Source organism: Montipora capricornis, chromosome 7 (assembly GCF_036669925.1).
Source record: "Montipora capricornis isolate CH-2021 chromosome 7, ASM3666992v2, whole genome shotgun sequence".
Taxonomy (NCBI): Eukaryota; Metazoa; Cnidaria; class Anthozoa; order Scleractinia; family Acroporidae; genus Montipora; species Montipora capricornis.
Window position 1 is genome coordinate 15604237 of NC_090889.1, and position 24000 is coordinate 15628236.

Below are 24000 nucleotides of genomic sequence, written 5' to 3' on the forward strand. Positions count from 1 at the left end.
TCACCATGTCAATTGTTTTTTTTCCTTTACACATAGTTTGATGCTGCACTGGTTTGAAGAAATTGGAATCTAGCTGAATAAAAAGTCACAATTCAAAGACTCGACGTTTCGACAATCCTGTTTTCATCGCAGGTGATCGGAATTTATATCCAAGACTTTGGATCACCCTCTCGAGCTCTCCAGGCCAAAATTCCATCGTGCATTATCAGAGATGGATAATGTATCTTTTTCAAAAATGTTACATCAACAATATCAATAACTTGCAACCGCACATCACGAATGCATTATTATGTAGTACAAACCATCTTTTGTGCAAGCTCCAAGCAAGTTCACAAGGTTTGGATGATACCCGACGTTTGTCATAATTTCCAATTCATTGTACAGATCTCGGATCTCCTCGTGGCTTGCAGATGCTATAAGTCAATCAAAATGAAAGAGAAGGGAAAAGGCTTAGTAAAACATCATTTATTACGAACAAGATGAAAAATTCGTGAAAAGACAACCCTAACTCATCTTTTGAAGAGGTATAGACCTAATCAGTGTTGGACCTAATAGGCCATTTCCGAGTTCATGTCTACCTCCTCTTCAAAGCGAGACTAAGTGCGAAGTTTTTGTCATGAAAATTTGTTTTCATTCATATGTAAAGTAGAACTAATTACCATCACAAAAACTTCGCACTTAGACTCGCTTTGAAGAGGAGGCAGACATGAACTCGGAAATGGCCTATTCAAATGTGGATTAAGACTATCTGTGTATAGGACGTTTTCAACCAATCTCTAGGGATACCAATAACAATAGAGAAATGTACGGCGATAATGTCGCTTGAAAACCTATTGTATTTGCATTATAATGTATCATACACAATTAAGGTAATAGGCCATTTCCGATCTGCTGCATGCCTCAGTTTACTCCTAGTTGCTTCATGCTACAGAAACCGGGGATAAGTTCCGGCCTGATAGACCACTAGGCCTGTAAGCTGACTTTACCTTTTTTTTACCTTTTATATGAACATTAAAAAAATGCAATAAGAAAATGGGGGTCTCCGTATTTGTTTACGTGTCAGCAGGCTCTTAAAATGGGATATTTTTACTGATTGCGCGTGAAAAATTCATAGAGAATTAAGTCTTGGTTACTAAAAAGGTACGAAATTTTATTTTGAAAATAAAGCTTCTTTTATTCAAATAAGCAGTATTTCTTCATGTACGCCGTTTTTGATTGCCTGGTTGTAGGAATAGTGCACTTTTTGGGACAGTCCTCGCCTTGGCCAAAATACACCCAGTACGGAACTGTTTTCAAAAAAAAAAAAAAAAAAAAAAAAAAAAAATAATAATAATAATAATAATAATAGTAATAATGTTCTACTATCAAACTTTTTTTCTTCTTCGAATATCTTTTTTATTAGATTGTTCTTAGCAAATACCTGGACAAAAAAATCGGGGGTCACCTTGCTCGTTTGAGAGAAAAGGAACATTTATTTCGCTATCGGGCTTAGTTTGAGGGAAATCTCTTGCGTTTTGTACGCGAACGTGCTCATGTGCGCGCGCTAATGACGCGAAAATCGTGTGCAGTATGGATGCGCAATGCAATCCTAAAGAATTACCTTAAATGATATGGAAATATCTGGAACAAAACGTTTTATTCTAGTTTTATTTAGGGAGGCAGGTTGGTCCAGTGGTTTGAGACAATAAATTGGACATCTTGGCAATTAGTGAGACGTGGTTTTCGGATAAAGATGCCGCGGTGAAAACTGAATGTACTTCCAATGGTTACAAGTTGTATGATGTACATAGATCCGGCCGTAATGTTGGAGGTACAGCTTTGATCACTCGTTCAAATATAATTGTCAAGCAGGTTGTTGCTCCTACGTGGTGCTCTTTTGAACTCTCGGAATGGATTTTAATTGATGGATCTTTTCGCTTACGGCTTGCTGTCGTCTATAGACCTCCTTACTCTACAAAGCATCCTGTAACAATTTCTTCCTTTGTTTCCAAATTCTCCCAGTACCTTGAATCATTTGTTTTAAGCACGGAGCCCATATTGTTATGTGCTGACTTTAACATCCATGTTGATGTTGAGGATAAACCCGATGCAGAATCATTTGTGGACCTAATTGATTCTTTTGGACTAGCTCAACATGTCCACTTTGCAACTCATGTTAAAGGACATATACTGGATTTAGTCATAACCAGGAAAATGGACAGTATCATTCAAGACACACCAATTTTAGGCTCCTTTCTATCCGACCATGCAACTGTATTGTTTAACTTAAAAGGTTTTAAGTCAGAATCATCTGCCAAGGAGGAAGGAAACTGCTGCCTTAACTGCCATGGAATCATGCATTGCTGATATCAGTCAGTGGATGCACACGGATAAGTTAAAACTGAATTCAGATAAGACAGAATGTCTTCTAATTGGAACGCGACAACAACTTCAGAAAGTCAGCAACATCAGTATGTTATTGGTTGGCGATTCCCAAATTGCTCCATCATGTGAAGTTCGAAACTTAGGAACCTGGTTTGACTCGAAAATGAGTATGCTAAGTCATATTAACAGAACTTGCTCATCTGCTTTTCATTATCTTTATAACATACGCAGAATTAGGAAATATTTAAGTCGTCCAACTACCGAATCATTAGTTCATGCTTTTATAACCAGTAGAGTAGATTATTGTAATAGCCTATTATATGGCTTCCCGAATTCACATATCATGAAACTCCAACGTATACAGAATGCCGCAGCTCGGCTGGTCATAGGAGCACCAAGATTCTGTCATGTTACACCATTGCTTTTTAACCTTCATTGGCTCCCGATTAGTTACCGCATAAAGTTTAAGATTTTGCTTTTGACATTTAAGTGTTTATATGGTCTAGCTCCTAATTACCTGATTGATTTAATTTGCATCAAAAAGCAATCCAGATACTCCCTTAGGTCAAACGACTCTTTATTACTTGAGTTACCTAGCATTAAGACCCGTCCAACCCTTGGCGATCGTGCATTCCAGTCAGCTGCACCTTATCTTTGGAATGCATTACCTTCAACAATTCACAACATAAAGACATTGGACACTTTTAAGACTGCTGTTAAAACTCATTTTTTTCATTTAGCTTTTAAATAGGTTTTTCTATTCATGTCTCATTTTTAATTTAGCTTTTAGATAGGTATATGGTTGTAGTTTTTAATAGTTTCTTATGTTTTTAGTTTTTAGGACAGTTTGACATAATTTCATTTTAAAATATTGTGTAGCGCAACTGAATATATTCATATAGAGGTCTGCGCTATATAACTGTAATTATTATTATTATTATTATTATTATTATTATTATTATTATTATTATTATTATTAAGTGCACTTTCACTATTAGCCAGTATAAAAAAATACCATAATAGTCTTTGTTTTTCCCTCCAAAAGTTTGCATATGTACTGTTTCCAGATTCTCTTGGGACCATTGTAAGTCCCAAGAGAAAATAAAAACAATTCTTATGCAAAATCTTGGAGGGACAGAAAAAGAGTATTGTGGTATTTTTGATGGTGGCTAATTACGAAGGGTGAAGGTTGGGGGGAAGGAAGGGGGGGGGGGGAGGGAAGGGGAGTCTAATCGGCGTATCTGTTTGCTCACCTTTCACTGCTTTTACCGCGCATGGTGTGGCGTCATGTTTTTCTCGAATAATTTCTCCCCTGTACACAACTCCAAAAGCTCCAGAACCAAGTTCGTCCATTAAGTTGATATTCTCATATGGGATTTCTGTCCAGTTAACATCAGATGGTTTGTAGGAATCGTTAACGAACGAGAACGTCAAGCCCGTTACATTCTTTTCTTCATATCGAAGTACGGAATCCTAAATAAAACAACAACAACAACAACTGATCAATAATAGCAGGAAGAAGTGCAACAACAGGAATTCGAGACAGTGCTTTTTTTGCATTTGCATAAGTGATATTTGATCGTTCATTTTATCTCTACACTATGTAAAGGAAAAGCGATGCCTGGAAACTCTGTCAACACCTAATCTTCATTTTTAGCATGATTACAACCCCATTTTCAATTGGCATTTGTTTTTTCGATGCAAATGCCTTAACCTGTTCAGATCCTAGCTTTATCCCTTCCCCAAGAGGTTGAAATGGAGATAATATCACTCTGATTGGCTGGTTTTCGGTCGGGATTTTACATTGCGGACCATTACTATGGAAACGGTGCGTTACTGTATTTTTTTAAGCTGAACGAAACAAAGTTTTTAAAAAGCTATTATACTTATGTTTTACATCGCAACAGTACAATTTTAGCAAGCAGAGAAGTATCCGATAGCTCAAAGAAACGATACCATATAATAAACAACTTACTAACCTCACTTTCTCGGGACCGTACTGGCGAATATTGGCTCTCGGTCGTTTTTGCACGAACTCGCTACGCTCGGGACATATTGCCACGACCTCGGGCCAATATTGCCGAGTACGTTTAGCCTGCGAGCAGGTTCTCCGAGGGACTGAGGTTGGAGGTACAGAGAGAGCCTGCTCGCAGGCTGCAGTACGTTCGGTTAGTTATTCCTGCCAGACGGACCTCCACTACATTACTACTTGTCAGAGGAGAGGGCTAAGATAAGACAATACATGGCAAACCAAAGCCAGTACATGTTAATTCAGTTGCCTTTATCAACTTCGAAAGTCTATTAACATTCTGCAAATATTAAGGCACGGCTCGTTACCTATATGAGATGACCTCCTTGATTACTTGAAGAAGCGAGAAGCAAACACGCATCATGTTTTCAATAACTCGTAAACTACTTTCTTCAACACAAATAAAATGGAAAGAAAGGTCCAACAAAGAAAGTCATGGTAAAAGTTGAAGGTAACTCACAAGTTCCTTGGGGTTTCCGAAGCCCTCTAATGCCCTTCGTTCAGCTTGGCGTTTACGTCTCTCTGCTGCTCTTCGACGAAAGCAAACTATGCCACCAATAATTATAGCAATAAAAAATATGACTCCAAGGACTATAAGAAGGATGATCCAAAAGGGAGGAGCTAAATTATAGAAAACAGGAAAGAAAATAACAATCTTTGAAAGTCATGACGTGTCATGTTGCCCTTGTTAAAATCAACTGTAAATTATCTATCATTGTGAAACCTGCCCGTTGAAGTCTGTTGTTCGCACGCACGTATGGATTTTTTTTATCTTTTTTTAATCATATTCTTTACAATTAGTGTTATGGGTAATGTTGCTCTTCTTTTCGTTTTTTGAAGGTATATTCTAGTTTTGTAATCACTGTGTATCCATATAACTTATTTGCAAGATTAATGTAATAATTCTTACCATTATTATATTTCCTCTTTCACTTCACCCGCCAATTAGCTATTAGGGAGCTTTAGCAACGACAACGGCGACGGCAACAAGAACGTTAGAAATTTGCATATTTCGGCTCCGTTCAGACTAGGTGACCGTGCCTGGGCATCAGTTTGAACATAGCTTTTTGTTGGTGCCTTAGCAAACATTTGAGCACCGTGACCGAGCACGGGCACTACCTCCCAAGTTCCCGTTTTCTGGAACGGGAACTTGTCTGAACACGCTTCCGTCAATTCCCGCGCTTTTTTTCCATGCTTCCCTGCGATGCAGTCGCGATAATGGCGGCCGGTGCAAAGTGGGCGAAGGAAGAAATCATTGCGTTGTTATAACTGTGTTGTCTGAACAACTTCCGTTTTAGTGCCCGGCCACGGTGCCGTGGAACGCAAACCTTGTCTGAACTGGGCCTTAGTGAGCAACACAATAGCTTCGCACGCTCTGCACGTGCGTTTTCATTTTTGTCTATTTCTTTGCCGTCGTCAGCAAAACAACAACGTGAAGTGACTGAACGTCATCGCTTGAAGATAAAATTTCCTTTTCTCCCATGAATTGATCGTTTTTCGTACTTGTTTCGTTCTTGAGGGTTTGTCACGTTAAAAAGCTTGGCATAGTCGCGAAGCGATTACAATAGCGATACTCACCGTTACGCCACCTATTGTCATTAATGTGCCAAACAGAGATCTATTGGCCGTCGAAACAAAAGATTATTTTGTTCTGTGGTCGGCAAAATTTAAATACTAAAAGAATTGTTTATAAACAATTTCCTATAACGCGAATTCACATTTACGACGACGTTCTCGTTGCCAATGTCGTCGACGTTGCTAAAGCTGCCCATTGTTAACTGCGGGCTGTGTGAATTTTCCAACGCTTATATTTGTCTACTCGTTATTTTACATTGATACAATTATCTGTTTGCATGTGTGAATAAATGTTGTTGTTGTTGTTGTTGTTGTTGTTTGTACGAGCAATTTACGAAGACACAGTACAGCTTAGATCTCTTGCACCGATTCACAGCATGCCAATGTATCTGCGTGCGTACAGATGGTTTGCAATCAATCTCCAGACACAGATAACAATTATGTTAAAAAAAAAAACGGTAAATGCTTTCTTTATAGTGGAAGTGCAATTAACTATCAGGCACTCCACTTTTAAAAGTCTAAATGAAACAATTCAAACTTAACAGAAACATGATTAAGAACCCCAACTGGCAGCAGGCAATCAGGGAACAGTTGCTCGAAGCCTGGTTAGCGCTAACCGATGGTTGAGGTATCAAAACCTATAGGTTTCCATAGTATTCAAAACTGGTTAGCGCAAACCATGCTTCGAGCAACCAGTGCCAGTTGGTTATTTACAAAGCGTGGTGGGTTGAATCCGGGTCAACCAAAAAAATCCATACCAAAGGTTGGCTTACGTGGCTTAAGTGTTCGGTGACCCGATTCTTCATTGAAATTTGAACCATACTTGTTGACAGCAGCAACACTAATCATGTACGTTGTTTCGGGTTCCAGGTTTTGAATCCTGTAGCTGTATTTATCTCTTTCCTCTGATGCTGGTATGTCATTCGTCGAAACGTCCTTCATCTGGAATCGCCTGTGCTGCACCTTATACTCATAAACATTGAAGGCTTTTAGGTCTTCAGGCGGAATCCATCGAACGCTTAGTTCGTCTGACTTTAAGTCAAAGATTTCTACGTCCCGTGGATCAGGAGGAGGTGCTAAATCAAAGAAAAGAGATAGATAGTATCTTTATTTAATTATATGGCAAGCAATTCTCAGGCTAAATGGGGCACTTCTATTGGCTGGTTTACAGTACAGACCATAACCATGGCGACGGTATGACCGTTTCCATAGTTTTCTCTCTCGCTGGAAATTCAAGTTAAGCGAAACAACAAGGTTCATAAAATCGGAATTTCATTTTTCCATTACAATAGAGTGCAATTATAGCAAGCAGAATTTAGTTTTACTTGTAAAAGATTACCGTTAAAAGCTCGCTGTTGGAAGACGAAGATTACGAAAATTCACCTAGCGGACAAGTGTCCGATCGCTAAGAGAAACGATGCCATATAATAAACAACTTACTAACCTCAATTGTTCGGGACCGTACTGGGGGATACTGGCCCTCGGTCGTTTTTGTGCGGACCAAACACAGCAAGGTCCGTACCGTCACGACCTCGGGCGCTTAAGCACGCGCGTTTTTTTAGACACGGGCGGCAACCGGAAGTGAACTGTTTTCCCTTTTAACTTGTTTTAACACAACCACATTTACATTAGTAAGTGTCTTTACTCCATTAGAGATGATTAGTATAAAAGTCTGTCTTGGCACGCGAAATGTTCTCTTCCGGTTGCAGACGGTCGGAGACATTTTAATGGAGAACAACTTGCATTGCGCATGGCATCAAAGAATGGCTTAGCTCCTTTAAAAGTCCCTCCTTTTTAAGCATTGGCTTATCACGACATGGTTATCGGTTCATAACCCTGCGGTGATCACGTAAGGTCAACGTAACCCGTACAGAATACGCACACGTATAAAGAGCTTTATTGCAGAAACAATCTCTTTTTTTCTTTTACTTTTTGGCTTAATATGAGGTTTCGCAGCAGAAGAAATTAATGCTTTGTTTTGGTCATGTCAGACCATTAAAATCCGCTTGCATTGAAACATCCCACAGGTCTTTGTCACACATTGTCGTTAAAAGGCAAGCATAAAGATTGAAATTTTATCAAAGATATTATACTTGTTTCAACAAAGTGACGGAGGGGCCAAATTATGCATAAGGCTGTTTTGCTATCACTATAATAACTCTGATACTTGTCACACTTTAAGAGAGGTACTATGATCAAAAAATCGCTTCCTTTTTTACCTTCAGATTTTGACAGTGTGTTTGCTTAACACCTGCCTGTTAAAATTTTGAGGTTTGATTTTTATCCAAAGGTTGTTTACTTTGAGCATGAGTATAAGTTTTGGATTTCACGATCGGCCATTACTCACCTATAGGGAAAAGGGTCGTCATTCACTCGATAGCTTAAAATTTCAGCGTGTAAAAGCAGTTTATTATGTATGCAAAACACGAGTGTAAAAATCTGAAAACCTGAAACTTCCGGGCTGCATATTAATTCAGTCGCGTACAAACACATTGCATTCTTAAACTAGTAAGTCTTTGATGTCTACTCATTTTCTTCTCGATCCAGCTCTCTTAAGATTTTAAAGTTAGTAATGGCGGACCATTAAATAAGAAAAATTACAGTTCAAATGAACAAATGCCTTTCTGAAATTAAGGCTTAAAACTTGGGTCACTTAGTGTTTAGTTAACATAGATTTGAAATCCAAACGAAAAAAAAAAGAAAGATTTTTTGATCATAGTACCACTTTAACTCTAACTGTTTTGTGTTACATAAGGATCATCCTGACGAAATGTGAAATTCTCCATTATCGGTGACTCACCCTTAACTTCAACGTCTGGGGAGACCTTGAGCCTCTCTACAACTCCAGTTTTAGCTTGACGAATAATCGTCTGCCCAGTTTCGGCCTTCTTATCTGTTATAGTTGATTCGTTTTTGGGATCAGTAGCCACAATTATAATAATAACTCGAAAATCCACTTTTACACTTCCTTTCCTGGAAGAGAAAATGCATATAATCAATTGGCTTACGTATCCACAACAACGACACCAACAACGTGAAGGTGATTCCCTCGTTTTGCATTGCGCAACGCTACTGCGCATCTGTGAAGGAATGGCTATTTTCTCCTGACCGATCACGGTGAACCCCTCTTTTTAATGGTGTTATGTACTAGTAATAGATGCACTGAAAACATATTTTAAGGAGAAAAAAGTTGGACAGTAGAAGTGGTAGTATTTATATGTAAATGACGTGAAAACTGCATTTGGAGCCAGACACCGAGTGTGAGGTGATGATGTAGCGGTCCAATTTGTTTACTTTTTTTTTGTTTGCAAGATTGAGCAATTTGAAATCACTTTCCTGAAAGATTTGGGCCTGGACAAACAAATAGGCTCAAGTTTTCAGCAATAGTCAGTAGCTTTTGCTATATAACTACATTTTTTCCGGTTGATCAAGTTTCTGACGCTTCTCGCGTAATTCGGTAAAAAAAAAACACTTAAAATAAAGGGCATGCAGCGCGTAAACAAGCACGGTACCGCATCTTTTTACTGCATTTCTTTTAAGGTCCTGTGTATAAATATCAATTGTGCCACGTTTGACAGAACTCTGGATAGTACACTGTACGCCATTTTCAAGGGAATTACCTTAAGGTAATTCCCTTGAAATTGTTCTACTATTAAACTTTTTCGGAACTTGGCATAATTAACATTCATGATATGAACATTAAAAAGATGCAATAAAAAAATGGGGTCACCGTGCTTGTTTACGCGTCAGCAGGCTCTTAAAATGGGGCATTTTTACTGTTTTCGCGTTAAAGATTCGAATCACCTTCGTACAGAATTAAGTCCTGGTTACTTCAAAGACAAAATTTTACTTGGAAAATAAAGCTTATTTTATTTACATAAGCAGTATTGTTTCATTTACGCCGTCTTAGATTCCCTGGTTTTGAGAATAGTGCACTTTTTGGGACAGTTCCATGGTTAGCTTGAAGTCTTCGTCTTGGGTAAAATACAACCACTACGGAACTGTTTTCCAAAGAAATATCATGATCTACTATCAAACTTTTTTTCTTGTTCAAATATGTTCGTTATTAAACTGTTCTTAGCAAATACCTGAAAAAAAAAATCAGGGGTCACCGTGCTCGTTTGAAAGAAAAGGAGCATTTATTTCGCTATCGGGTTTAGTTTGAGCCAAATCTCTTACGTTTTGTATGCGCACGTGCTCATGTGCGCGGGCTAATGACGTGAAATCATGCGCAGTAGGGATGCGCAATGCAATACTAAGGAATTACCTTAAACGACAATTTACGCAATTTTCTCTTATTGACACCTGAAAAATTCAGGTGGCTTCAGCAATTGTCTAAAAGACACAATAATTGCTTAAATTGTCCAGATAGGTGAAAGGATCACTTCTCCACTTCATCTCACATAACCCGCCCTTCAACTCTACATATATTTGTTTCTTTCAACAACAACCTTATGGTATCCTCCGCAAGTGCATACACGTTTTGCATATGAATTGAAATACCGTATTTATTCGATTGAGCACGCAGGGCGCTTATTTAATTTTTGGACTTTCAGGGTGGGCGCTTATTCGAGGCTGAGCGCTTATTAAATTTTCACCATTTTCAGAAAGTAAAAAGTTCATTTTATAACAAAACATGACAAAATATTAAAGCATATAAATTGTAACTGTTCATCGTTCGGTTTACGTATGCCCAGGACTAACAACTCATTGTTCTGTCTTCGCGCAGTCTCCTTACCTATAATTTCTCAATCAACTTCGATGTCATCGTTGCTTAGCTCAATAAGTGAACTTTCTGGTGCTGCCTCCTCGACATCCTACAGCTGGGGTGGGGTGGTGGTGGTGGGCACTTATTAACATTTTTTACTTTCAGGGGTGGGCGCTTATTCGAAATGGGCGCTTAATCGAGTAAATACGTTACAAATGGAAAGGGCACTGAAGCTAACTTGAAGCGTGTCAGGGAGCCTCTAGGCGAAATAGTGAAAACATTGTATTGGCGAATCGGACGGGAGGCGTTCTCAGGAACAAAAAACACGAGAATTTTATAATTTTCCTGTGAAACACGTGGATAAAACATTGAACGAACAAGTCAACACCTGAAAACAAGAGGGATTAGGAAACTTCAAAGATTAAGGAAGAAAATATGAAAAAAAAAAAAAGAATAGGGGACCAAAAGAGAAGGCAGGAAAGAAACATTCAGGACACTTTTAATAAGCTAATAACAAAAGCTGGAAGATAAGCAGTAGAACGAGGGCGTCTGAAGTATGGTCAAAGAAGACTGAGTTACGGAGAACAAAAACTATTAGACCTACGTAAAATTCAGCACCTCCGTTCGCACATAGCCTGGAGTATTCTTGTATACTTCATCCATCTGTAGTGTAAAATCAATAGCAGTCGTTGATATTAGGGACCTTCAGATCGGAGGACCACTACGAGTGCGAGTTTACTGCGTTCTGAGCGCGCGCACTTCGAAGTATGTCGGCCTCCAAACCTTCTGCGCATGCTCAATGCGGAAAACTCACACTCGTAGTCGTCCTCGTCCTGTGATCTAAAGGTCACTATTATTTAAATGATTTTTTTCTAAATTACAATACTTAACCCTTAGCCTTCATAAAGGGGCACTTACAGATTTTAATCTCTCTAACGCCAGACGATTTTACTCATCAGTGGGGGAAGAGGGAGAGGGAGGGGGGTTTGGAGTGTCAATGCAATCTCTACATCCACTCCATGTCCCCACTGACCCGTTTTTCCTAGGAGTGAGACATGATAGCGCAGCTCCGCAGAGCACCATTGGTAAGAACCGTAGCCCATTTGGTCCGTACGACCGTGCAACCACCCTTCCATGTATGCCAACGTGACCAGCATCACGTGCCTATGTCGCGGGCTCAAATTTAGAGCTCATCGAGGTCAGCTTTTTTTTTTTTTTTAAAGATGACCACTGACCAGGTACAAAGTTTCGATTGGATCGCAGGCTCAAGCCAGTTTAACTTATTGTTAGAATAAAATAACCCTGGAGCTCCTCTTTGAGGCTTGGCTAATTGGTAAAGGTAAAGGTGCACCTTATTTAACGTCGGTAATTCCTTTACCTTCCAGAGCGAAAGTATTTTTCCGAAAAAAAAAAAAATAGCTACGGATATTAGATTTCCAGCATTTTCATTGGCTCGCCGGACACAGGTTATCAGTTCATATACCTGCTGAACCTAATATGGCCAAGAAACGCGTTAGCACTAAAGCGAGCTGAAAACATTTTTCCAGCTCTGACAAAAAAATGGCTTACAAAAGCCGTTTTGGATCGGAATATCAACATGGAAGAGTTGTTTATCCTAAAATTTTTAATAAAACAGTTATTCTCATCGGGCTTCCTGGATATAAAATGATTATAACCTACGAGGCGCTATTTATTTAAGCAATAGATGACGTTTTCCGTGTTTCCATAGCCACATCTAAACACGAGGGGGAGTTGGGAGAATTTCTCAAAGATAACTCGACATTTTTACTTCTAGATTGAAACAGATTTTCTTGATACACACTCACATTTCCTACCAGCCAATCAAAATTCGCGTGATGTCACAGCCGTGTTTCCATACTCTCATCTAAACACGGCTATTGACCAATAAGAGTGCGGGTACTATCCTAATTATTTTATAACACCTCATAAACAGCACACCCTCGTAGAATAATGGTTTTCTGACATAAAAACAACCAAAATATTCCATACCGATTTTTATCCTATGCCTTTTTGCCTCTTCAAAATCGGAATTTTCACTTCCGGGTGGTACAGAACAGCGCTAGTAAGGAAATTGGGCGTAGCAGAACTGTGACGTCGAAACAGAACGAAAAATTCCAGGGACCGAATAGACCAGTTTCGACGTATTAATTAAGAGCGTGTTCTTTTGGTACAATTCCGGAATAGGAATACACAGAATAGACGGTATTCGTTTTCTTTTGGGGTCTCCTCCGTTTTCGCAGTGAACGGAATACAATTCTGTTCATTCTGCTATTGGGAGCAGAATGAACGGAATGACAAGAATACGCTTCACTCGGAATAGGCAGAATATGGGTTCTTTTGGGAAAGGTTTGGCGGGAAATGATACGCGGTCGGCTTGTCGACTGCCGGCTGCTTGAAAACTGAAAAATGAATGGAATAGCGATGCCAACGCAACTGGCTCATGCCCAGATACAATAATTTCCAGGTCACTTCGCCAAAAATATTCCGTTTTCATAATTTGCGTTCTTTTGAGATTTGATATTCTGTGTATTCTGTTATTCCTAATCCGGAATGAGAATAGCGAGGATACTCCCAAAAGAATGCACACTAAAATACAGTCCTAAGCAAAAGGCATCATCTCGATGCTTTGGGGAATAAATCAAAGGATTTGTATGAGTTTATTTCCCAGAGCCTCGAGATGATGCCTTTTGTTTCATGACTGAATTTTAATCTATCGAAATTGGGTTATTTTCCTTTTGTTGACATTGAAAAGTTGCTGAAACGCTTCTGAGATGCGTTGTTTTTAATTGCAATAATGGTAAACACAAACAAACGAAAATTTCTAGCAATGAAAATACGTGCCTTTCTGTTTTCACGTCACTGGCCTGCTATTCCCAGTCTTCTTATTAGCGCTTTTTTATTTATTTATTTATTCATTTATTTTTATTGTGTTTCCTAATCAGCACTAAAAATACATGCTTTTCTGTTTTGACGTCACTGGCCTGCTACTCCCAGTCTCCTTACTAGCGCAAAAATGATTTGTTTTTAATTGTGCTTCCTAACCAGGCCACATTTTTCCATCTCCCAACAGATTTTTCGTACGTAACTCAAATTTTACTTGATAGGTTCTTTCATATGTTGCAAAAAATACTAAGTCATGAACTTGATTTTTTGAGATATTTATCAAAAACTGAATTTTAGAGAAGCTCCTTTAGCGAAGAGGAACTAGGAAAGGAACTTTATGTAAGTGTCTGGTCGTTCTAGCTTTGGAGCACTAATTGGGGACAAATCAAGTCAAATGTTGTTGTTGTTTTTGTTTTCTATTTTTTGCTTTTGTTTTTGTTTTGTTTTTTTGGTGGGGGGAGGGGGTTGAGGAGAGAAGAAACAGGACACCTGTTTGCAAGCACAATCATAGTGTCACCCACTAACTAACCCAAGGATAACCATACATACAACTTACCCCATAATGAAACTTAACGAGTCAGTAAATCATTAAAAAAAGAGTTTTATGATTACATACTGAGTTGTAAGATGTTGTTTTTAAAACTATAAAAGCAAGTCTGCGCTACTAATTGGCAACCTTAGATGTATTAAAATTCAGCTTGAAAGAGAGGTTTAGAGGACAAAGACAAAGGAAAGTGGATGATATGCTAATATATTTTACACTCATTCCAACATGTTTCTATTGTTTTTGTCCTCTCTACCTCGCTATCAAGCTCAATATTGATATTTCGAAAACGGCGTATTGCCGCTGGCAATTTTCTCAATGCGAGAAAAGACCTATGGTAATTAAAAGAAGTATTTAAAATAGTTTTGTTTTGCAGAAGCTACTTGAAAATGTAGATTGCGAGAGCTTCGTGCGTTAACATGATGGTAATTTTCAAATATCTCCTGGTGAAAATCTTTTGAGGATCTTCAAAAGATGTTCATGAAGATCTTTGACGATCTTAGTAAGGATCTTAGTAAAAAATCTTCAAAATTACTTGCGAAGATCCTCCTGGATCCTCAACTATCTTGCCACGATCCTTAAGGATCTTGCCAAGATCTTAGAGGATCCTCAAGACTCTTCTTAATTGCTTTCTTGCGGCCAGTTTAAACACTATGCTAGGCTATGCTTACCTCCTTCGTGAAGTTTTTCGCTGTTTCTTCGAAAATTTTTGATGATTTGTTCTGCAGCTCTGGTGTGTATTGGTAATTAAGGACTTTTATAACCATTTCCACTTTCACAAGTACTGTCAAGTGAAGGGAAAAACGAAATCAGATCCGGTCGAGTTGAGGTTTACGTGATGGATTAGGGAGGATGTACAAAAATACAAAAAAAGAAAGATGCACTACTCCATCCAGCTTCAAGGTACTCCTCGGGTTTATCCAAAAAGGCATGCATGCGGCTTCATTTCGTTCGCTGGATTTATCTGCAGATAAACCGAGGCATAACTGAATTTTTTGTAAAAGTTTACAGTCAAATCCAAAATGAAATTGATGCCGTAGGATACGAAGTTCCGCCTAGAGTAGAGCATAAAAGCATGGGGGTACGGGAGGATCTGTCAAGTCTGACTTGGGACAAGTCTGAAGGGTATGGAGTAACATCCTGAGAGGAATGACAGTTTCCCAGTCACTCTCAAACTCCGGAGATGGCCACTCGCCAAGTCTTAAAGTCCAGCGAGTATCTATTGATGAGAAAAAGCGATGAATGGTTCGCTTTCGAAGAATTTGGGCACGGCAAGTCTTGCGCATGCGTTTACTAAGCCTCTGGATACAGTGAGCGCACTTGGACGCGGCCAACAAAGCGAGCCTCGAAGGATTTGAACATCCGGATATTCATCTCTGTTTCGCAACAATAGATACTCGCTGCACCTTGAAACTTGGTCAAGGAGAAGTAAATTTATTCGTCTGGCCACCGCAGGAGTTTGAGTGTGACTAACGCAGGAGAAGTATGATTTTATCAGCCAGATGTGAGGTAAGGCAGCCTTTCCTAATATATTTTGTTTCGAGTGACAACCGGGGAAGATGAAAAATCGCTTAAATCGAGTTCAATTGGGCAAATAATCGCACAGAAGCGAGCGAATCACCGGGACAATAAAGTACACGGCTTTCTATTGTGAACTTATGCGTGCAATAATCTTTAATTTTTAAATCCTTACAATTTTCACCCGACCAAGGCTGGGTTGCCCGTGGAGGAACTAATGTTTGCAATCAGCTAATTTGAGTTTTTTTGTTTTTTGTTTTTTGTTTTTTTTTAACGAAAAAAAAAAAGGTTGCTATGTTTGTTTCAGGGGGAAAAAAAGGCAAATTCGGCAACGCTTACTTTCTTGTTTGAATTTTCCCGGCCGGGCACCGCCATGGTAATTGAATAAAATAATAATTGTGATTTGTAAACATTATATAGGGTGGCTTAATTAATTCCAATATAAGTTATGTGTGCCCTACATATCCCGGCCAACGCTCCTACGCAAACTCTCTGTCTCTTTCCTTTCCCACGAGTGGCTTCCCAGGGGACTATCTTTTAAATAGAAACCGAACAATCACTCACCTTTGACCCTAACAATGAAAATGTGTATTATTTTTTCACTTTCGCAATTGAATATACCAGCGTCTAGAACGGAAGCTGAGGAAATGCGAAGCCTTGTTTCTTTATCTTTCAAAACCCGCGACTGCGTTTGCACAGCGTCACCGTCTTGACGGTACCACTTCGGCGAAGCTGCCTCTTTTAATGTTGTGCAGTTAAGAGTGACATCTTCTCCTTCGGTTACGTTTACTTTGTCCGTTATTATAATTTTTTTTTCATTATCGGCTAAAAGGGAAAATGATATAGTGGACACTAAGTAGAGAATATAGTAATGTCTCACAGTAAAAGAAACTTGCCCTGAAGCCTGTACGCTGAAGGACACATGTTCAATCTGTGATTCAGCTTAGCGTTTCACCCTTTCACAATCTTACCGGGAGATAACAAAAAAACAAAACAAAAACAGAACACTTTCTTGTCTGTGAAAGCAAAAATACGCCTATGTCGTTTTGCCTTGACGTGTACATAGAATTTACTGCCGTACGAAAACGCATAGTAATCAAGAAAGTGGTATGTCTGTGTGTTTTTCTCTTAAAAGCGTCTCATGCAATCTTTTAAGAACAGAAAGTGCATGGTCTTTCAAGAGCCTTGTCACCTCTATCATGATGCTAGCTCGGGCGTTGCATCCCTACATCCGGACATCTGTCATAATATGCCTTAAAGCGTCTCATGCAATCTTTTAAGAGCACATATTGGACAAAACTGAGTAGGACTTGAAAGTGCATTATCTTTCAAGAGTCTTGTCACCTCTATCATGATGCCGGCTCGGGCATTGTATCTGCGATCTTGAAAGAGCAATCTTTCAAGTGTGTAGTGAGGCAAGATCTGTCTTGGAAGAAATAGCTTCTTTCAAGAGCAAATTAAACGTCCCTGAACCACGGAATCTGGCAACGGTAATTACTTCATAAATTTATTAGTTATGACTAATCAAAGTTCCTACCAGTGCCATGATATTTCGGTTGCGTGCATTCGGTCGCTTCTGAAACCCTATATCAGTAAAGTAGGTATGCTCGTAGAAAACGAAAATTTCACAATGTCAGGAAAAAAAACACAACAAAATACACTTATCTCGTCAATAATCGCTCCTGGTCAATCCAACACTGTGCAAGTTCTAGAATGACAACATCATCATGATGATTATTATTATGAATTATTATATTCCATTTGATTTTGACAATAGCACGCCCCTCAAGCCGAGTTACAAAAACATTTTGAGGCTTCAGAAGCAACGTCAAGCTATAATATATAGGCTTTCAGCCGCACCCTACAAGGCAGCCCTCCAATACCTGCTAAGCGCGACAATTTAGGGTTTAATTAAGCAAAGTTCATCGTAAACAGCTCTGAAACTATATTTTTTTTTAGGACTGTAGAACTTTGATCTACTTCCGGGTTAACAAATATGGTCTGACACGAGGTATCGTAGCCATGCTGTGTTTTATGTTCATCAAAGTGAAAGCGCATAGCGCGCAAGAGAATTCCTTAAAAGATACTTTTGTTCGCACCAACCTAACGGCTAACCTCCCATCACGAATCCTGCGCCAAAAGTAACCGGCTCTCTTACTGATTATTATGAGTGAAAGATACTGACTAGCGGAAAAAAAAACAAAACAAAAAAAAAACAGCGTTTTGTACTTTAACTAGCGTAGTTAATCAAGGATTAGTGAGGTTCGTTCCATTCCTCTTTTATCATCGACGAGGCATTTGAAGCGAGGCATTTGAAACTATGGGGACAATCGTTTCGTTCCCTTTTCTTGTGTTTATTCAGTAATGAAGGTATCACACAATAAGTATTTTGACTGTTATCACGTTGCTAAAATGGCCGCATTTTAATTCAACTTAAACGACATATAACCTACTTCAAATGCAAAGAAACAAACTATTTAAACATGCAGAGAAGTTTCAGAATAGTCGAATCTGTGAGCCGAACTTCTCAATACAGTTTCCGATATCCACTTGACTGGAAAGACCCTGAGAATTCGATTTTTTTTTTTTTTGAGAATTCTCATAGCAGTACCTGGCAAAACAACTGAAAGCTAACCGTTTTCAAAGTGGTACTTAAACCTAAATATTGTTAAATCAGCGCGGCTTAGCTCAGAAACGCAATTTCTTCTTGAACTGTAGCTGTGATTCTGCCCGTTTTCATTATACTTGACCCAGGTGCCCATCTTCCAAGGGCATCGGTAAGCTTGACCCACGCCCCCATCGTCCCAGGGCATTCTGAGACATGGAAACAAGTCTGATCGATACCCCAGGGACATCCTGTGAAAGTGGCAGGATTGGAATGCGTTCTCCTCGAGCGCAATTGCCTGAATACGGGAAATACCATAATACTCTTTGTTTGTCCACCCAAATTTTAAATAAGCATTGTTTCCAATTTCTCTTGGGACTTTCTAATGGTCCCGAGAGAAAGCAAAACAATGCTTAATCAAAATTTGAGTGGACAAACAAAGAGTATTATGGTGTTTTACGTTTCGGCCAATCAGTTTTTGGGGCAGGCTGACTCGGCTGCCTTAACTGAAAGGTGGTAAATTTCGATTAACTAAGGGTTTGGGCCAAGCTTCGTTTGAGCATGAGCTACAATCCTGGACAAAAGTGTTGGGAAGGTAGCGGCACTTTTGAGATAGCCCCCCTGTGGGGGAGGGGGGGGCACAAGAGTATGCTCTTTCCCAAATAGTTCAGCCAATAGTTAGGATAATCGAATTAGGTGTGAAGTGAAGTGTTGTGCGCAACCTTTCAAACATCTTTTGACCAGGATTGTAGTTTTCGTTAGAGCACTGCAAGCCTACTCACATGAATAACTTAAGATATGCAAACGCACTGGACTCTCCATCATTTGGACCTTTTGAAGGACAGAATGCATTAACTAATTAACAGGAAGTTAATGCAGCTGTGTATGTTGCTTGTTTGCATCACGAGAAATACATTAGTCTGCTCAGCTTATATCGCTTGCAAACCCGTCACGCAATTTAAGCCAAAATTTATATTGAAAACCAAAATTGAATAAAAGGCGAGTAAAGGGATTGACGCGGAAATTTATCGTTGAAACGTTTTCCGAAGAACAGTTGTCGGAATACAGTAGCTGTTATTCTTATGCAAATAAGTAATTGCGAAATCAGCAGTTAGCAAAAGTGTTAATCAACCTAACGAGCTTCGCATTTAATGGGCAAGCCATCAATAGCAGTTCCTGCGAGATCACGAGGTCAGATTCTAACATTGTCCCATAGCTTTGGTTTGCATTCCGCAAATATTATAGTTGTCCAAATGAAACAAGAATATCAGCTGTATTAAGAAATATGCAAAAATATTAAACGGCATTTTTACCAGTGATAATGAATTGGTGTCCATGTTAATTAGGTTTAGCAGAATACTCCTTCACCAGTACCAAGATTTACCTAACGTATTTGCCTTGTTGAAATTGTAAAATTCATTTGCTCATTTCTCTGCTTCAAACGGAAGAAACACCACAGCATTCGTATCCAGATCGAAACATACAGGAAAATAAACTCAAATGAAACAGTTAACACTTTCTTGTCTCGGTCAAAGAATGATAATAAGTATCACAACCAACGACCCGTTTTACATAATTAATTGCCGTTCAATAGTATTAAGCAAGGAAAATTGACAACAGACAACGACATTAGGAAACCAAATGTTAGCTTTTAGCTCTTTTTTTCAGGGTACTAGTTAACAGCAATGCATCTGCGTTTCGCTGTTTGTGTTCATGTTCATATCGATGTTGATTCATAAAAGTGTATAGAAACGGAAAGTTCGTATTAGATGAAAGCCTTCAAGGCGGCTACGGTCAAATTACAACCGCCATTGACAGAGCATAAAACGTCTACTAAATGATGGTTGGATATCGCTTGTTGTTTCAATCTTCTCTTTTTTTTTCTCTTTTTTTTTTGTAAATTAGCGAAACTTTTGCTTTGTTCCGCATTGAACATCGATTGCCCTTTTAATTAAGTTTATGCTATTGCTTACTCTTTGTCATGGCTGCCTCGAAATTTTCCTCGTCTTGCAAGACATTGTACGATTGAGTTATACCTTGTTAACATGTACCCTGATTTATTCGTACCTTGAAAACTGTAGACCTTGAAACATACGAAGGATTTCCGGAAACGGATCCTCTCCCTTTCTGTTGCGAACTTCTTTACAAACAACAAGAGCCTCAGAACAACGACTGAAATGTTTGTCTGCAACCTTACGTGAGCTTATGTGCAGACGACCCCTCAGTTATCTTTTGTTACACGCTTGAATATAAGAAGGTAGGTTTCGATCACATGTTTCCTCCTCAAAAATATTCTCTATATATGCACCCTTTTCTTACTCCTTTACCATATGACTGGCTACATAGTGTCTCAAATACTATTTGTGGAGAAATGTGTTACTGCTGAGTCAAAATCGAAGGCGTCAAGTATTTTTTCAGTGCCTAGTTCCTGGCACTTAAGCAGGTGATCAAAAGCTGTTTTCTTCTGGTCATTGAAATATTTTCTTGCCTTGGGGCACGGAATTATTTCATCGTCACGGCGCTGTTACACTGTGAAATGTTTCGTACAACTTGTCTCGCAATGTTTTGGCGTCATTGTGAAGGAAAAAGTTACACGAAACATTTAACAGTGCAATCAAGTGCAATCAAGGTTATGCTGTTTTTAGAAACTTTCATGTAAACATGGTCCAAACCCTTTGCCCTTCTTTTGGATATTCCATTGCCATTAGACATGCAGACGATTGATCTACTTAAAAATGGATTTTTTTTTTTTCTCATTGAGGATTTGTAAGAGGGCAGGGCTGAATTAAATCAATAACTGTTGAAAGTCGTCGATTTCTGGTCTTTTTTAAGCCCTTCTGAATATCACAGGTCAATAAATTGCTTGCTATGCACTGAATCAAAATAAGAGCATTTGTCGAGGTGAATCTTTGCTAAACAGAACAATTTGTCTCATTAACATACGAGTTTGCTAACAAAAGGCATCATGCTATTCACAAATTGACATCAAAAGGTAAAAGACCGTGCTAAACTTCGTTAAATCTCCAATTGTAAGTCTTTCAGTTTGGCTTTCATAACGAGCGAGTTAATTATTAGCCTTCGATCAAACAGTCATAAAATCTTGGGTGGCAAAAGCGCTAATTTATGGTAAATAATTTATTTACAATCGGCACCCTATACTAATGAGCCCATACATTCTTTGTGAAATTTCAAATTTTCAAAGTGGCATTATTTCGAGATTATCGGGCAAATCAAAGTTTCCGGGATAGCTCATTATGCACTTTCAATATTCAGTAATGATTTTTTGGCTGATATGAGAGACTGAAGAAAACGCTTGGCCAATGCTAATTAGGCAAAAAGTGTTCCCCTTCATCAGCTGCGAGTGGCAATAGGCCATTATTCCGAAATATCAACTATTCAGCTGCATAGTGAGGCAGTGAGAACACAAACAATAGAATCACGTTGGAATGAGTGTGAAAAATATTTACATATCATCCACTTTCCTTTGTCTTTGTCCTCTAAAACTCTCTTTCAAGCTGAATTTTAATGTATATCGACAAAGGCCTATTCAGGGTCTAAAGTTCGTCGTAAGCAGCGCTGAAAACATATTTCATTAGGACTGAAGAGGTTTTCTTCCGGGTTAGAAAATATGGTCGCAAGCGAGCGCTGAAACGAGATATTTATAGAGCTGTCTTGAATGAGATCGAGATATAACAGCTTTTGTATTCAGAGTTCAATATCTTCGCCGCTAAATTCCAACAATAGAGGTCAAATCTGCAGTTTTCTCTATAACTTAAAACAATAGGAACCATAATAACGCGATCACCAAATGTCAGCGCTCCCTTGTTTCCTCGTCACGGCCAGGCTTGTTCACGGACTGCCAAAACAACCAAGACAAAAAATCGTGGAACGCCTGATTGAATATGCGGAATTCATAATGAATGGCGCACTCGGAATTTTCTGTAAACCTAATTTAACTTTTTTGCACTGCTAAATACAAAACGTACGGTGCAAGAGAAAAGGGAATGTAATACTAGCAAAAGAAAAAAAAATCTATAAAAGCACGGAGTGGTAAGAGGCATTCGAATTGATCCCATTTGTTTTTTTTTCTTTTAAATACGATAAGAAAATTGGTAAAACACGAATTTTCCGGGATATCGATTCGTTGTTGCTCATAATAACAAGCATATGATCAGCTCTGTAGACTTGATAATCACTAAACGACCATAAGTTTAATTGCCCTTGTGCGTGACGTCTGCCTAGATGATTTCACAACCAAGACTTGAATTCGAAAATCAAACTTGCAAATTTTAGCTTGAACTGAATCCCAAGGGGGAAAAAAAACTTGTAAAGGAAACCCACGAGCAAACAGTGTCCAGATGATGTGAATAATGTTGTGCAAACGAGGCTTGGTGGTGAATTTTTGAGCTATGACGTCATGGTGCCTTGGTCTATTATTCAGTAATTACACAATCACATACGGGGCCATTTTTTATCCGTTTGTCGCGACATTGAACTGGCTTCCATCAATGAGTTCACTCGTTATGTGATTAATTAACACGTAATCGCAATATGCCCTTGAGCAATGAAATATTAATTTCGCTTGTATAACTTTGAACACACGTGTGAAATTAACGTGCCCTCGGACCCATGGGATTAATAAATAACTAGTACACAACATGAGCATGAAAGAATGCAAAACGAATAACGGATACACTTTTATAATCACTTTACATTAACCGTGTAATCATTACTGCATGTTTATGCTGTATATGGTGATGTCAGATTGTTTACTTGTAAAAGCGCATATGAATATGTGAATAGGAAATGCACCACAAAAATTCATTACGATTGTCATTTATGGATACACATGCATATTTATCCCATATACAAGCTAAAGCCACAGTTACTCGTTGAAACCTTTTAGTTGAAACTTGTGTGCAATGGCGTTGCGAAACGAGTTTAGGAGGCATTGCACCGTGTAACATAGTTTCGTGAAACTTTTCTGAACTTCCGTTGCGAAACAGATTTAATGAAAAGTATAACCGCTTTCTACTTCTGCAACGATCGCAACGATCGCATTGGTGATAAAAACAAGAGTTTAACCGTGTACAGACACGGGCAAACGGCATCAACATCCATTCGATTTTGGTGAACGATGTTGCACGATCATTGACTGCTTGGGTGGGCAAACGATTTCAACACATCATCAACATTTGATTCAAATCAAAGAAATGTTGAATGGTTGTTGAAGAAACGTTTAAACGCTGTTGAACTCATTTAACATCTATTCAACTTTGATTCAACGGTTTCAACATCACTGTTCAACAAAATCGAACGGATGTTGAAGCAAATGTTGAATACGTCTGCCCCTAGTTAATTAATAGACGGGAATGGTTATGAAACCCAACAAATTTCTTTGTTGTATGTTTTTGTTCTCTTTTTTGGCCTTGACCGTGCACAAAACACAATAGTTGTTTACTCCGTACTGAGGAACTAACCAATAGAAACGTGTTGGTTACGTAATTCATGCATGCTGTACGAGCGCAAAACAAAAGATTGTGCACGGTCGTGGACTTTCCAACCTAAATCTTGGCATTATTGATTGCTCCTTTGATGTTTGCCGAGCTTCCAAACCAGTCTCCTCTATTAACTATGCTTTGCCCGGGCCTTAACACCTTATTCGTGAAAGTGGTCTCGCTCGGTCTCATCACGCTATATCCGCTGGGTAAGCCAATCAGAAACCGGCCAAGACCATGAAACTAGTATCAACT

The 24000-nt window shown here is 38.9% G+C and overlaps 2 protein-coding genes across 11 annotated transcripts in view; both read right to left on the reverse strand.

Annotated features, from left to right (window-relative positions):
• LOC138058288 (angiopoietin-1 receptor-like) overlaps positions 1 to 20527 on the reverse strand; it is an 80073-nt gene extending 59546 nt beyond the window's left edge. Inside the window, exons 1-9 of one of the 2 annotated variants that reach the window (XM_068904214.1) lie at positions 20315 to 20474; positions 16207 to 17350; positions 14796 to 14908; positions 11281 to 11339; positions 8769 to 8941; positions 6742 to 7044; positions 4854 to 5014; positions 3618 to 3837; positions 303 to 413 (exon numbers count right to left, since the gene is read on the reverse strand). In XM_068904214.1, coding sequence (XP_068760315.1) covers positions 303 to 413; positions 3618 to 3837; positions 4854 to 5014; positions 6742 to 7044; positions 8769 to 8941; positions 11281 to 11339; positions 14796 to 14891 — 1123 coding nt within the window. In that variant the 5' untranslated portion in view covers positions 14892 to 14908; positions 16207 to 17350; positions 20315 to 20474. Of the gene's footprint in view, positions 1 to 302; positions 414 to 3617; positions 3838 to 4853; positions 5015 to 6741; positions 7045 to 8768; positions 8942 to 11280; positions 11340 to 14795; positions 14909 to 16206; positions 17351 to 20314 lie in introns of both variants that reach the window. The other variant, XM_068904215.1, reaches the window with a different exon arrangement.
• LOC138058286 (uncharacterized) overlaps positions 1 to 24000 on the reverse strand; it is a 187620-nt gene that overhangs the window by 112179 nt on the left and 51441 nt on the right. The gene's annotated exons all lie outside the window — the stretch shown is intronic.